At 35.1% G+C, this 16,143-nt stretch overlaps 1 protein-coding gene across 1 annotated transcript in view; it reads right to left on the minus strand.

Moving 5' to 3' along the window:
- Positions 1 to 2,984: 2,984 nt before the first annotated feature.
- Positions 2,985 to 16,143, minus strand: part of LOC140165987 (serine/threonine-protein kinase NIM1-like) — a 101,942-nt gene continuing 88,783 nt past the window's right edge. Inside the window, 2 exon segments of the mRNA XM_072189351.1 lie at positions 2,985 to 3,954; positions 3,957 to 4,260. Coding sequence (XP_072045452.1) covers positions 3,509 to 3,954; positions 3,957 to 4,260 — 750 coding nt within the window. The 3' untranslated portion in view covers positions 2,985 to 3,508.

Below are 16,143 nucleotides of genomic sequence, written 5' to 3' on the forward strand. Positions count from 1 at the left end.
ACTATTGTTATTCAAGCATGCGATGCGCTTTATTTGAGGATGACCTCCTGTATCAACGCATCTTCTACTATTCCATGCTGGGGTCTGAACAATGACATGTTTGAGCAAATACTATTGTTATACAAGCATGCGATGCGCTTTATTTGAGGTTGACCTCCTGTATCAACGCATCTTCTACTCCTAAATCTTTGAACTAACAATAATAACAACACCCTGATTGCAATGTGGGAGACAATTCTCAGTGTTATTTAATATAAGATGCTATTTAGAGAGCTTTTTATCTTCCTGGGGGATGTCATACATAGCAACTAGTGTCACTAATCATAATTAATGCATTCTGGTTAGTTATAGAAGCAAGAAAAAAATATTGGGTTATGTAGCATTTGCTGTGGGTGATGCCTAAATCATATTAATGAAATTTGGGTCATGGGGAAAAAGTTTGGGAAGCCTTGTATAGCATTAGAACATTAAGGGGGTACTACACCCCTGGTCAATTTTGTGCCTATTTTTGCATTTTTTTCTCAAAAATTATAGCGCATTAGTGACAATTAAGATATGCATGCTGTAGGGGCAAAGACTACAACTATTGCTCTGAAAATTCAGCAACTAACTCAAGGCAAGTAGTTATTGATTTATTGATCAAATACTGGTTTTCCCTCATTTTTGACTGCAACTCCACAACTGCTGTCTGTGCCAAAATAAAATTTCCAGTGCAGTAGTTGTAGTCCTTGCCCCTATAATATACATATCTTACTTATCACCAATGCGCTATAATTTTTGAGAAAAATGTAAAAATAAGCACACAATTGTACAAGGGTGGACTTCTTGGACTTCTGTTCTCTTAGAATTCCCTTTGTTGCTTTTGATACAAAAATAGGAATAAACAGGACATAACAGTATGTATATTACCTCACTGATACAGTAGCAATAGTATGTTGTACAAAACTTGCTTGGACTTTGCTGTTCTCTAAGCATTTCCTTTGTTGAATTGAGTAAGAAAATAGTGATGTTAACAGGGGGCCACAGGGGTGTGCAGCGCAAAACCCCAAACTGTGGGTACTGAGAGAGCAAGCTTGTTAAGATCGTTTTCCTTACTAGAATCAACAACACAAGATCCCCTTTTTAGCCAACAATTCAATTCTTATAACTCTTAACAATACTGAAACTTTGAAAAATAGTTTTTCTCATGACCAAATGGATACTATAAACTAGCATACATTGTACTGCATTGTGAAAATGCATTATTGGTACCATGTACTGGATAAGCATTTATGCTGATTGGCTACAAACTACTTAAAAGGTCCAAGAGAATACATTTTTCTCAGAGGTTTAGTTTTTAAATCCATTACATGGTGTTAACCTTACTTTACATGACTTGCAATTTTCTTGCATCCACCAGTTTTTAACCCTAACACTGTGTACTACAAAATACTACGGCCAAAAGCCACTTGGCATGCATGCATCCGACATGATGTGATGACGCAATCACCGTAAGTCATATATACCCATGGATTCAATGCCCTGGCCAACAAAACGCCAATAGCTATTGGTGGGAGTAGAGGAGTAAATTTTCAATCAAAGAAATGTCTGGATTTCCAAACTTGCTTTCTGAAAACGACTGGATTTCCAGTTGCCAATGTTACTGGAAAAAGCTTGGAAATCCAATCAAATGAAGGAAAAATCACGGAAATGTTGAAAATGAGCTCTCAAATTGAGGATTTCTGATTTTAAACTATTTTTTTGCCGGATTTTTTTGCCTTTGGGCACTTCAAAAGTCTGGATTTCCAACAGTCACGACTGGACAAAAAGTCTGGATATCCGAACTCCTTTATAGGGGGTGTGCATCTATTTTCTGGAATAGCCCAATACCCCCAAGTAGCAGGTCACTTCAATGGGAAAGTATATTTTTCGTATAATTTATGTGTGGGTGTAAAACATAACCTTAATTACAACAATTTCAGATTATTACAAGCTTTTAAAACAAGGTACATTAAAAAACAATAGGATTAACTAACAACTGAATATAATTAACACTACATGTTATTTAAATATTCTTTGTTGTAATGCCCCTCAATCCACAGTACAGGTTGGTCATTTGAGAAATAGTTTCTTATTTTGTGCATGGGAATAAAACCTAAGTTTGTTACAAGTTTGCTTCTTCATGATTCCTTACAAAAAATGTACATGGAAACATTTGTGACGGCATAAAATCTCAACTTTTGGTGAACAGAAAGCTTGAGTATATGTGACATGATCACGGGAATGAGTCACATGTCGACCCTGGTCGAAAATGAGTTTTACATTTGTTTCTTAAGAGGACATTTAGAGCTTTCAGAAACTGAAACCCCCATGTTAATACGACTTTTCTTTGCTAAGTTATGTAAATTTATCAATCACTAAAAACAATATAAAGCAAAAGAAATATAACATTTTCTCTGCCAATATCTCAAAATCAATATTAGCGACATCCGACTCATTTCCCTTGATCGTGTCACATATGATATATCATCCTTTTCATCGTACAACTGTGAACATCCACCACAAATAAGCTATAATTGTTGGCAGGGATTGTTTTAAGATATGGTCCGTTAAACTTCTAAAAAAACAATAGTAAACAAAGGATTTCTGAACTGATTTTTCACTACTTTGCATACAAACAACAGAGACATACATGTATCATTGTAAAGCTTATTTTTAGGAGAACTTGCCTCTCTAATATCTCAAAAAGTGAAAATACTGACATTACAGCCCCTTTGTGGTGGACGGTTACAAATTATGGTTCAACAGTTTGTCCACTTTGAAGTACGAAGTAAAGTATGAAGTAAGTTACACAGTTTCAGTGTGCCGTAATGTCAGAAGGAATTAACAAGCTGCTAGCGCACACAAATGCATGAGCGTTTTACGTGGCGCATGATACGCTTAAGTAAAATGTTCATACTTTACTTCAAAGTGGACAAACTGTAGTCTTCCAATATACACACTCCCACTGGTAAGACCTGTCAACTGTGGACCAAAACATAAAACTTCAGGATGTGAGGACAGTAATTTACTATCAAATTGTGGACATATACCCCCTATAATAGAGGACTCACTTTAAATGCATTTTTAGGCTTTTTGTGATCTTTTCAGGTAGGTGAGAGATGGCAGATGTCCACGGTCCACAGATAACTGGAGTTAAACATGAAACAGTCCACATTTGACAAGTCTTACCAACTTACACACGTACATACACACTAAAAAACAACAACCATGTTTGCAATTGATACCTCAATTGAAACTCTAATTTGATCACACTGAGGGTGGGGTGTTAAGGTTAGACTTGTTCACAGGACACAATTATACAAACTAGCAACAACAAACTGACACTCTATTTTATAATCATTTGCTTTGCACCGATGATAAAAAATATAATCAAGAAGACAAACCTGAAATAGACTTATTAATATTATTATAATACAATAAAATTTATCTTAGATGCTAACTACAGTTGATTTCCTCTCTCCTTTCATTAGAGCAACATACAGAGCTTGGATGGCTTATTCTTAAAGCGTCTATCACGTGACTTCTTCTTGGACGGAGTACCTTTCTTGTCGCGCATACTGCTCATACGCTGCACCATAGGTGGCGGCTCTATATACTTCCTCTGAACTCTGTGCAACAGAATTCTATATGTTCCGGTTATGCTATTTCTGGAATCTTTATCTTTAGTGGAAGCCAGATGATCATCATTTAGTCCGAGGGTTTTGAGCTGATCCAGCACCTCACGCTCCTCCTTGGTAGCCACCTCCTGGTCAAAGCATGGTGTTAGGTGATAGCTATGGTGTGACTCAGGAAACTCTTGTCCTTTAAGCCACATACAGTTTTTAATCTGGTCCACATTGTATCGTTCCGAGGCACTACTCTTTAAGATATTATACAAGTGTCGCACAGTTTGATCTAACACAAATGACGGATGGTGAAGTTCCCATCCAAGATACACTTCTTCAGTTTAGCTACTGTATCAGCTCTGAAAGGCATCACACCAGTCACCATAAAGTATAGCATAATACCCATGGCCCATACATCCACAGGCGGGCCATCATAATGCTCATCTTTGAAAAGTTCTGGGGCGGCATATGGCGGGGAGCCACAAAATGTGTTCAGCATCTCCCCTTTACTGAAGGTGGTACTAAAGCCAAAGTCCCCAACTTTAACTAGTCCATTTGCTGCATAGAAGATATTTTCTGCCTTGAGGTCCCTGTGGATGATGTTCTTCCCATGCTGTTATAAGAAAAAGAAAAGAAAAAAGATGTGTTAGTTTGTTACAGCAAGAATATAATAAATTATGATTGATATATTAATTCTTCATATGGCTAATAACTGACGATTTCATCAAATGTTCACATTTGTTTCCATGCAATATCAGTTTAAATGGTATATAAATACTATCAGTATTACATGGCTCTATTTATTTCGTATTTTATCTCTATTAATTTGTAACGGTTCCATATATTACAATGATGGCTTCATCAGCTATCTACTGCTGATAGCTGATTTCTATGCTCTCTATGTGACAATGATGGCTGTTAACACTTCATCAGCTATCTACTGCTGATAGCTGACTTCTATACTCTCTATATTACAATGATGGTTGCCTACTTCATCAGCTATCTACTGCTGATAGCTGATTTCTATGCTCTCTATGTTACAATGATGGCTGTTAATAAACTCAACCCATAAAGTATCGAAACGATTATAGATGGTCAGATATATTGGAAACTGAAATATATAGCAAAAACTTATTTGATGTATATAAAGCGCAATTTTCTCATGCGCATTTTGATACCTCTTTTGTTGCTCTACGATATCATTTGGTTGAGTTATGGGCGCTTGAGTGGCTTCAAGTCGGATTTTGAAAGTTGCACTTAGCTCCTATACCAAGTCAAATGCGCTGTATTGTGACCAATAAATGCCCATTACTTTTGTCCGCCAAATTCAAATGAGTATGTGTGATGGTGTGCACACCAAGTATTGAGATGTCAGCAGAAAGAGTTCATGAGATAAGTCAGAGATAAGTAAAGGGTAGCAAGTATTGAAGTTGGAAGTCGAAGGAGTAAAATTAAGTTAAGTTCATGGTTAAGTGATTTTGTGTGTGTCTGTGTACACCACAAACGCATTTGGCTTGAATAGGAGCTAAGTGCAACTTTCAAAATCCGACTTGAAGCCACTCAAGCGCCCATAACTCGACCAACTGATATCGTAGAGCAACAAAAGAGGTATCAAAATGTGTAGGAGAAAGCTGCGCTTTATATACATTAAATACGTTTTTGCTATATCTTTCAGTTCCCGATATATCTGACCATCTATAATCGTTTCGATACTTTATGGGTTGAGTTTACTTCATCAGCTATCTACTGCTGATAGCTGACTTCTATACTCTCTATATTACAATGATGGTTGCCTATTTCATCAGCTATCTACTGCTGATAGCTGACTTCTATACGCTCCATATTACAATGATGGTTGCCTACTTCATCAGCTATCTACTGCTGATAGCTGACTTCTATACTCTCCATATTACAATGATGGGTGCCTACTTCATCAGCTATCTACTGCTGACAGTAGATAGCTGACTATTACACTTTGTATTATAATGATGGCCGCCTACTTTATCAGCTATCTACTGCTGATAGCTGACTTCTTCACTCTACATGTTGCAATAACGGATGCATACATCATTAGCTATCTACTGCTGATAACTGGCTTCTTTACTACCATATTATGATGATTGGCACAAACAGTTTCATCACAGGAAAATTGTGCGACACTTGGCTCCACTGATGTCTCCTATAAACTCTTCAGAGTAAAGCCTTTTATATACTTGATGTTGCTGTGTTGTCACAGGATGGTGTACAATTCATTATTATCTTAATGTATTTCCATAGCCTTCCTTAATGCAAATGTGTAGGCGTACAGCCTGTTAAGTTACACACTGCTGTGGGCTGCTTCTACTTATCTTGAACAACCATACACACAAAAAAAAACCCTTTTGACCAGGCAAAAGAATCACTAGACAACTTTAATTTTTATGAATTTTCATAAATATTTTAAATACATTATATAAATCTGTGTTAAATAAGTACATAACACGAGTCGTTTGCCAACTAGAATCGATATTAGCAGTGAGATGGAAAATGCTTGCTGTAATGAGAATATCCACTTAACACAGGTGCCGATTCACATTGTTTTGATAAAGAAATAAATCACATGATTATGCCCGAGACAACTTAATCTATTGCATATAATATGAATTTATGCATGCTTCTCCTAAATCAGCTCTTATCTCCTACGCAATCTGGTTTAAACAACTTGTAAATGTGTATTATATAAAGGAACCATTTAGTGTATTATTCAAGAGGCATACTTGGAGTATAGAATTAGGGCTGTAAGGTAATGGAGAGGAATTAAAAGAGAAACAAGACATGGAATAAAGGAGGAAAGGTTAAAATACTTGGAAAGAGGAGGAAAATGGAAATTTGTATTATTTTGTTAGGGTCTGGTATGGGAATGTTTTTTGTAATACTAAGTTGGGTTCATCCTCACAAAGCTTTACCAGGTTTGTGTCAGACATCACTTAACTATCAGATGAGAAAACATTACATTCTGTAGATTCTCAAGCAGTGAATTTATAGACAAAATTTATACAATTGAAAATAAGAGACATCTGCTATTGAACTGCATTGGGAATTAAGTTTTGGGTGAATAAATAAATAAATAAAACAAAACATTTCTGCTGCCTTATATCGGACATGCTACAATGGAGATAGATGACTTTGCATCACTTTTGGCTTTAAAGAAAATCATTGTCCTCCATTCATTTATCTTAATTGAATAGACACTGAAGTGTTTCCCACACCAGCTTGTTCCCCTTGAACAATACAAAATATATGCTCCATGGTATAATGAAGTATATCTGTAATTGTCCAATTGCATAACAAGCTGACAAGAGTTCAAGTTCAAGTAGAATTCACATTAAAAAAACAAAATATAGGCGACACAAACTGTTCATTGTATTGTTAATCAACCAGAAACGGATAGCCAAATAACCTTTAATTTACGCCCCTGCTGCTTTGGTATCTCATTGAGCCCCATTTCTAGGGAAATTTTGGTATATATGGATGGGGCATTTTTTCACAATTTTCTCTTTTTTTTGGTAAATAGCCCAATTTTGCCTCACTGTAGTGAAAATATTTTAAATGATCAAAAATTTTGGGAAAAGTAAAAACTCTGACAGTTTGTGTTAAATTTGGCTAAAATATTTGACCTTTGTTATATTGATGGATTTAAATTTTTTTTAAATTGGAAGCGTGATAGATCCACTTTTAGATTTGCAGTACCACCTCCATACCCAAACCAAACTTGAACATCCCCCCTCATGACACTAACCAAAAGATAGCAGATGGATATGATTGAAAATGTTGTAGGAAATCGATACATTTGGCATTGTTCTTACATTTCCTGATTATATCATGGAAGAAGAATAGAGCACGAAGTGCGATGGAATTGCAACTCCATTCATCGATGTGAAGTCAGCGATCGTCACGCTTGCAACATGTGGACGTAGATGGCAGCAGCATTTTTCTTTAATTAGCATATTCGTGACGTCATGTTAAAGTAAGTCTCCACAGCACTACGCATATTTTTTTACGTAGCTTTTAGTACTATCGTGGTGGCAGCAGCATTTTTCTTTACTTTTCCAAAATGGCCCCGCCCGGGAGACGCCATTGGACGCCATGTTAGTACAGGGTAATACACAGGGAAAGCCGACGCATATGAGTTGCAACGGCCTGATTATATTGTAGGTCCAAGTTTGTACCAGTGAACAAATGAGCCATTCTGACTGATGTCTTGGTTTCCTTCAAATAGTTGTCTCCAACTGAGAGACAAACTTAATTGCCATCAAGAGCAAATTCAATCAAAAAGTCATATTACTTCTAAAAATATTTCTGACACAATGGAGCAAAGAATTTAATGTAATATATTTGAATAAGTGCATACGAAAGAGAACCTTTTAAATAAAACTATATGATTGTATAGAAATAATAGAATTAGATAACTCAAGCAAAAATGACATTAAAATGCAGCATTATCATGGATCCGGACGTAGTACTAATTGTGCTTGGATGATTGGTAAAAATGATGTGATAAAGGAAGAATCTTTCCCAAGTGTTTAACTAATGGTAGGTCTATCCATTATCCAGACTTCTGATTTCGCACCATCAAATAGTATTATTTGGCTGCGCCCTGTCATTTCAATTCTCAGAAAAATCATTTACACCTAAAGTAAGCATTAAAATGAGCAGAAATTTGCATAATGTTAGCTAAATTTGGATTGGTAAATGATTAGTAATGTTAAATCCTGCAAGTGTACCACGCAGTGGGAGAGATCGAGTAATTTTGATAATTTTAAGCGGCCTTTTCTGCTGGAAACACTGGCAAGATTTTGTATTCAAATTCAGTAATTCCAGGATATCATCGACTTCAAGGGCCAGTCGTAAAAAATAATGACGGTCAACATATTTTTTTGCTCAGCCAGAGGATCAGCTGATTTCAACCCTTTCAGAAGGGCTGATTTCAACCATCATAGCTGTCGCTAAGAACTGAGTCGCTCCTGTGAAGAAAAAATGATGCTTTCTTAAGGCAAATTTAGCACATATATCTATGGGACTATGATTTGGTGGGGTGAAATCTTCTGTTTGGGTGTAAATCAGCGGCACAGATAAGATTGATGCCTATATTAATACTTTCCTCAAATTCAGTTCTAATCAAAACAAATTATAAAACTCCCCATGGAAAACATTTATTAGACATATGACTGCAAACTGAATCCTCTTGAGAACTTATCAAATGCTAAGCAAGTCATTGACTTGTTTTACTAGTATACTCAAGGTAGCATTTAAATGCAGCAGAACTTATGAAATATATTACACAACATCTTTGGACAAATTCATTCGGAATTTTATGTCAGTTAAAACGGATAATTTTGTATTCTTTGTGTGGAACTCTGTGATCTTTGCTCAAGTTTTAGTTTAGTGAAAATGTGAGTGAAGATGTACAATTTACTTTGTCATGGAATTGTATGCAATGAATACAAAATTCTGAACAATACACAACATGCAAGCGGCAAAAAAGGGGAAAACCCCCTCCTCCACAAGCTACAAATCAACAATATGAAGATTTAAATATTGTTTCATGACGTCATTTTAGTATTCTTACTCATGTTTCTTCATCAAATGCTGACATCAATAATTGTCATTCATAACCTCATTAATATACGCAGCAAGTGCGATCTAATCACAGATAATAACTTTTAAATACGCGGGGCGCAAATGCAGGTCATTGAAAAGTATAATGACCGTGTCTCGTGACGTAGCTAAAAGTACGCTCTACAATGACCGCTTTACGTGACGTGTTACGCGTTCGAACAATTTACGCGGACGCTGACCGCCGTATTTGGGCATCGCATGATTGCGTGCTAGTGTGATTGGTCACTAGCGGTATTTCCTTAATGGGCTATTTGATTTTTTACAGGGAAAACTACAGATAAAGTTAAAATTGTGTTCTGTTTTCAAATTAAAAGAAGAAAATGTGACGTAAATTGAATTTAAAAAAAAGTGAAAAGTGACGGTTATGAATGAGGTTAATGACTTTGCATCATTTATTTTTCGGGTATTGTGAAATATCTAAACATTGTGCTTTGGACCTCGGAATATCCCTCGGTTCCAAAGCACAATGTTTAGATATTTCACAATACCCTCAAAACAACTGATGCGCAGTCATTAACCTCTAATTCAGATATGATTTTCATATGATATCAACCATTCTTCAAATAATGCTGTTATAAAAGATCAAATTTGTATCTGCCAGCCAAATGAATGTTGAGAGTAGTTTTTACACACATATTATTAGTCAGACTAATGTTGTTTGTGATTATTGTCAAGTGCAATTTTGACTTTAAAAGTTTCACATTTGGCAAAGTGAAACACACTGTAGATTCTGCAAGTTTTATTAGTCAATGACAGGAAATCCCTCAAGTGATTTATTCTGATGCAGTACAGTTCCAGCATAATAACACAATGTCAGGAAATGTGAGATTATGTGTGTAAACAGGTTGAAATATTTTCCATGAAAAATGATAAACCAATAAGGTGGGTGGGTATCGACCATATTTAATTTTTTTTTGTACAATGTGTTAAAGAGAGCTACATTTAACTGATATTCCCATTAAAATTAAATATGTATGAGGCATGGACAAAAGTATATATTGTACAAAATTCTATTAATGGTGTAATTTTCAAGCTTATAAATATTATTGATCCTCGCAGCTATGTCAAATATTAAATAGCAAAATTGTTCAACCTTTCCAATATTGTTTTAGAGATATGTATATATGAAACTAATTTTCATACATGCATATGTACGACATATTGTTTGTTGTCCAGATTTAATTTCTCAGGACTAGGTATTATATTATATTATATTACTTTTCATAAGGTTGAAAGAAGGGCAAGTGCTACTACCGTACTCATCTAGTTGTGTCACATATATCTTGGGTGATACTTCATCAATTTGCTCTCATGGTTAATGCAACTCACGCTCACCGAACACCTAGATGATATTGGCCTCAGATATAACATATAGTACACTGCAACCAACCCAGCTTATCCTGCCACAAGGAGGCTTAGCAATGACCATCAGGTGAAAAACATGCATAATTGCATTACCGTATATTTGTGATTCTGCATTGATTGGAAAAGGTACTTGACTTGTCCTGAGACAACAAGGGAATACTGGATAAAACAGAGAAAAAAACACTAGAGAAGGTATTAATTAATTCAAGCGTAAAAGAGTATTGCAATCTACAACGATAGTCTTCGAATTTATCATGCATCAGCTAAATATATGCGTGGCGATGTGACCATGTAGGGCAGGTGTCATGATATGCAAATTTGCGGCAGAAACTGAAATTTGCATGATGTCTGTAATAAAATAAAAATTATACTTGGATTGATAATGTCTCTTTTTTCATATCCTGCACAATATATGATATATGATGCTTTTCAGAAATTAAAAAAAAAAAAAATTCTTTTTCGGCTTTAGAGTATCCCTGGACCTAGACCTAAATGCTAGGATCATGCATGGTTGATTAAAAAATAAATTTGTACTCATGTCATACTCTATTAAGGGATCTAAAATGAGCGTTTATTGCGTTTCGACAGTATTTTTTGTAGGAAATGAGAGCACCTCAGACATATCGAATTGCATTCTGAATACGAAGAATGTCTTTCTGATATCAAATAATTTCCATTTTTTGAAAATTACAATATAATACAAATTTTATGACAAATTATAAAAATTTGATATTTTTCAAATTTTTGATACATAACAGTCCTCGAAGTAAATTATATAAATCTAATGATATATTCTTAAAGTGTATGTAGCAGGAAGGAAAAGCCGACGGTCAATTGAAAATTTTGACCTTTCATATTGAAGATATGGATTTTTCCCAAAAAGACCTAATTTTTTTGTGTGTTTTGGGAAAAAAATCCATATCTTCAATACGAAAGGTCAAATTTTCAATTGATCGTCGGCTTTTCACCCCACCTACATACACTTTAAGTATAAATCATCAGGTTTATAAAGTTTACTTCAAGTACTGTTAAATATCAAAAATATCAATTTTTAATGATTTGCCATAAAATGTGTATTAAATTACGAATTTCAAAAATTCAAAATTATTTGATATCAGAATGACATTCTTCGTATTCAGAATGCAATTCGATATGTCTGATGTGCTCTTATGTCCCAAAATAAATACTGTCCAAACGTTCATACCCCAGCCCTTAATGATTTCAAAATGCATTGAATTTGTATTTTTTTTTTTTTTTTGAAATTCGAGTATAGTCCCACCCACAATTTTGAAAAATGTTCACCCAAAAACGGGGTGGGACTATACTCGCGTCAGTACGGTATATCTTTAGAGTTGTGAGATACAGAGAGTTTAAACATTTTTATCAGTCAAACTGTAGAATAAACGTAAATACACCAATTTACTTGATAAAAAAGGAGAAATGCGCTACTGGGTGTGATACGTGAAGCGAATTCAGATTGCGTTCAAAACTCACTTATGGTTTTTAATTGATTGAAAAAATTGCAATAATGAATTCAATTGAAGGCATGAATTTCAAATAAGGGCGAGTGATGGAAAACTCAGAATCAAGAGGGCCTGATGGGTTGTGATACCAATGTGCTATTCCATTTAAGGTCCACACTACCCCTGTGGAATATTTACCTAAAATCTTCCACAGAGGGAGTATGAGTTTTGAATAGAATTGACAGTTGGGTAATTTCTATTTGAAATACTCCAGTTGTGAAAGATTTACAATGTAGGTAAAGCCATAATACAGGAGGAGTATGGGTTTCAAAATGATTAACGCTGACCAACTACATTCGAAAAAACATACTCCCCCTTTGGAGGATATTTCCAAAATCTTCCACAGGGGTAGTGTGTATTTTAAATGGAATTAAGCTCAATACATTATGTACAGAAGTACAGCTGCTTCAAATCCTTGTCTTGACTCACATGCATGTTTTACTATAAAGATTTATTCAGTAGGATAAACTGTGAAATCTGGCTTCCATGTGGGTGTATGCAGATGAGCAATATTGGACTGTCTTTTCATGTTTATTCATGTGAAGACAAATCCATGACATCCTGTACATTGTTTTGACATCATACTATGCCATTTCCCCCTTGTGCAGTGCCAGAAGTCAAACTCAAGAAGTCGTCTAACGATCTGATTTAATTAAGATATTGTAATCAAATGAACACTGAAGCGAACCAAGTTGAATGATGCCATCATATTGGTGCTCACAAAATACCTTCAAATGTCATGCATCTAATGTCTGTGTATGGGGGCAAATTGACAGATATTTTATATAATTTTGACGAACTTCAGGAGCCACAACCACATACTGAATTTAATTAAATCAACCATTCAAAAATGTTTTATGTTATGGAAATATCACAATGCCATGAACTATGTTTAACTTAACAAGTGTTTTGAACATTTCAGAAGACCTGCTTATTTTAGCAATTTTGTCAATGATAGAATGAAGCAGTTACTTACAGGCACCTCCACAAAAGTATCTAACCGTATTTATATTAAACCATTGTGTGTTTTTATAACAAACCGGTATTGTTTTTACTCACTATCTACAACTCTACAATTTTAATGCAGTACTACCCAGAACTTGACTACTATGTCTATCCTATATATATTTTAGTATATATTTTAGGAAAATTGGCACTGACTATTTACCATGAAAAATAGATTTCCAAGAGGAAGGAAACAATAGTAATAACTAGCTCAAAATTTTTATATGCCATTGTGATGTTTAATATGAAATGTTATCACTTTTATATTTTTATATACATGAACTTTAAATTTGCTGCAGACATGTGATAAATTGTGTTTTTATGTGTGCCAATGTCAAGTACAATATTATAATCTTGATTGTTGTTATATCGTAAAGATTTTGATGTGTTTTTAGATCGTAATTTTTCATGTAATTCAGCCTGCTTTAGGGCTGCGATTTGAAATAAATATACACTACCTGAACCGCCATTCAATTATGTGTAGCTACAAGTGTCCATACTTCTCTGACATTGACTATAGAGACCTTTTTTGCCCTTTTTAGATTGTTATCACTTGCAGGGATTGTTAGCACACTATAGCCTTTACACAAATGCAACAGATTTGATTTTTGAGTTTTAGTTTTCTAATTAGGTGAATCACTGATGATGCCTTTGATGGTAGCTAAATGACTAAATGGAAATAATGGGCTATTCCAGTCGAAATCCATACACACCCCGGAAGACATTACCGTAATCTCTGACACAAGGAATGTGAATTTCAAATGTGGTTACCTTTGATAAGACTTAATTTGAAATATATACTCCCAGAGTGGAAGATTAAGGTCATGTCTTCCATAAGGGGTGTATGGATTTCACTTGGAATAGCCCCCAATGAAATGCTACAAAACCTTGACTTGTAACTAGGACTAATAAAGCAACACAGCTAACAATAAGATTAGCATCCTTGGTAAGTAATAGACCATATTGGAATAGAGTCTGGTGATTAATTGAGCTCAAACCAATTTATAGATAACATATTGCCTGACATTAAGCTTTGTAAGGTTTCACTAACTCAATTTAATAGCGGTAATCCATCACAATACCAAGTTGTTTCCATCCAAAAGAGTATTTGCCCTTTGCACAGATTCGCCATCTTGCTACCAAAACGAGGATCTCCCTGCAAACGCCTAAGCAAAATGTGCATTTTTGTTTCTTGCGCTTTTCTAGCAACGTGCCAGGAGGTTTTTGCAATGCGTATGAAGTAATTACAGCATGCGTTTCACAGGCGTAGGCACACACAGTATGCACGTTGGGTGTAGAACCTCCTTTTGAGACAACCAAACAATAGACAAATATTCATTAACATTTTCTCTATAGATGAGTTGACCTCAATGTTTATCAACAAAGGCAAGGGACTGGTATATCGATATGCTTGAGTGAACCCCATGCAACTACTACACTGTTCAATAGCCTTATTGTGGTGTAGCGGGAGTTTTAAAAACACAAGCCCTGAACAAAATGTGATGCACGCGCATGTACTGCCAGGCAAAAAACAATGGAACTTGAATTGTGATGATGCATGCGCATACTGTCAGGCATTGATGTCAGAAGTCAAGTCATCACGCTCTCCCTTTATGGCATATGAGCTGTGTGAATTTGATTTAGCATGGAGGTAAAATGAGTGAGGTGCTATACTGATGTCTAGTGAATGAACGGAAGAAGTATGTACATATGAAATGAGACGTGAGATAAGAAGGAATTAAGTCATTTACATACTTAAACACCGTAGTAAGATATAATATGTTTAACCTGAACCATTTCAATTCATTTGAAGCATGTTAAAATGTCAGCACTTAACTGATTCTAGCAAGTTATGTTAGACCTACAATGATGTAAGTGATTGAATTAGAGCAATTCCTGGATTTCTCTAAACACTAATAGCCAACATGGGGTAAAACTAATGCATTGGTAAGCAAAGAAAGATAAAACTGTGGAAGTAAAGATGTCCTAATTTAGAGATACATTGAATATTGAATCATACTTGACTTTAGGCCAAGGAAAGTCGATTTTGAGTTTCCTGTCACCCGCCCTCACTTCATTTTCTGACCCTCACTTCAATTCATTATTGTGATTTTCCAAAAAATACCGATAAAAACTGGTTATATTTGCAAAAAAAATTATGAATATCCCTTTATTTTTTGTGGAAAAATCAAAATCAAAACATGCATTTTGCTGTCAACTTTGCAGACTCTTTTTAATATACATGTACTTTTGAATCTCATTTGGGCTGAACATCCATCTTCAAGTGAGTGAGCGGCAAATAACAACACATTTTACATGCGTGTTGGTCATATAATGAAAGGCAGAAAAATAATGAATAATGAATAATGAAAGTTACCTCACTTGTTTTCAGAAATTATGTGACGGGAAACTCAAAATTGACTGTTAGTGGCCTTAAGTATTGCTAGCAATGAGAGCAGGCATCTTGGGCCACTTTCTCAAAGATCAACTAGACATATTTACGGCTTTTCAGGCCATTGGGTTTAGGACTTTTTTTGCTTGACATAACAGTTAACAATTTTAATGATCAGTGTGGAGTGAATCCACAAACAAATTTCCTCATAATTTTCCAGGGCTATCCTGGTGGCCTAATTAAATCCTTGCCCCTAGCAGAGCTTCAACTTGTGGACAATGATGTTAATGAGACAGGAGGCACATTAATAATGATGGGAAAATTTTGTGACACAAATGTGATGAACGTGACTACAAACAATACCCATTAATTGATTGCATTATTTGTAACACATTTTGAATAGTGGTCACTAATTAGCTAATTTTCAGCTAGATGCCATAGTCGATTTTTGGTAAACAAAAATATGTTATAAAATCATAATAACCGTATTCAGTTGAACTCGAAATTACACTGATATTTATTACACCAAAATACTAGTAAATGGTTATAAAAA

This window comes from Amphiura filiformis, chromosome 1, assembly GCF_039555335.1.
Source record: "Amphiura filiformis chromosome 1, Afil_fr2py, whole genome shotgun sequence".
Lineage (NCBI taxonomy): Eukaryota > Metazoa > Echinodermata > Ophiuroidea > Amphilepidida > Amphiuridae > Amphiura > Amphiura filiformis.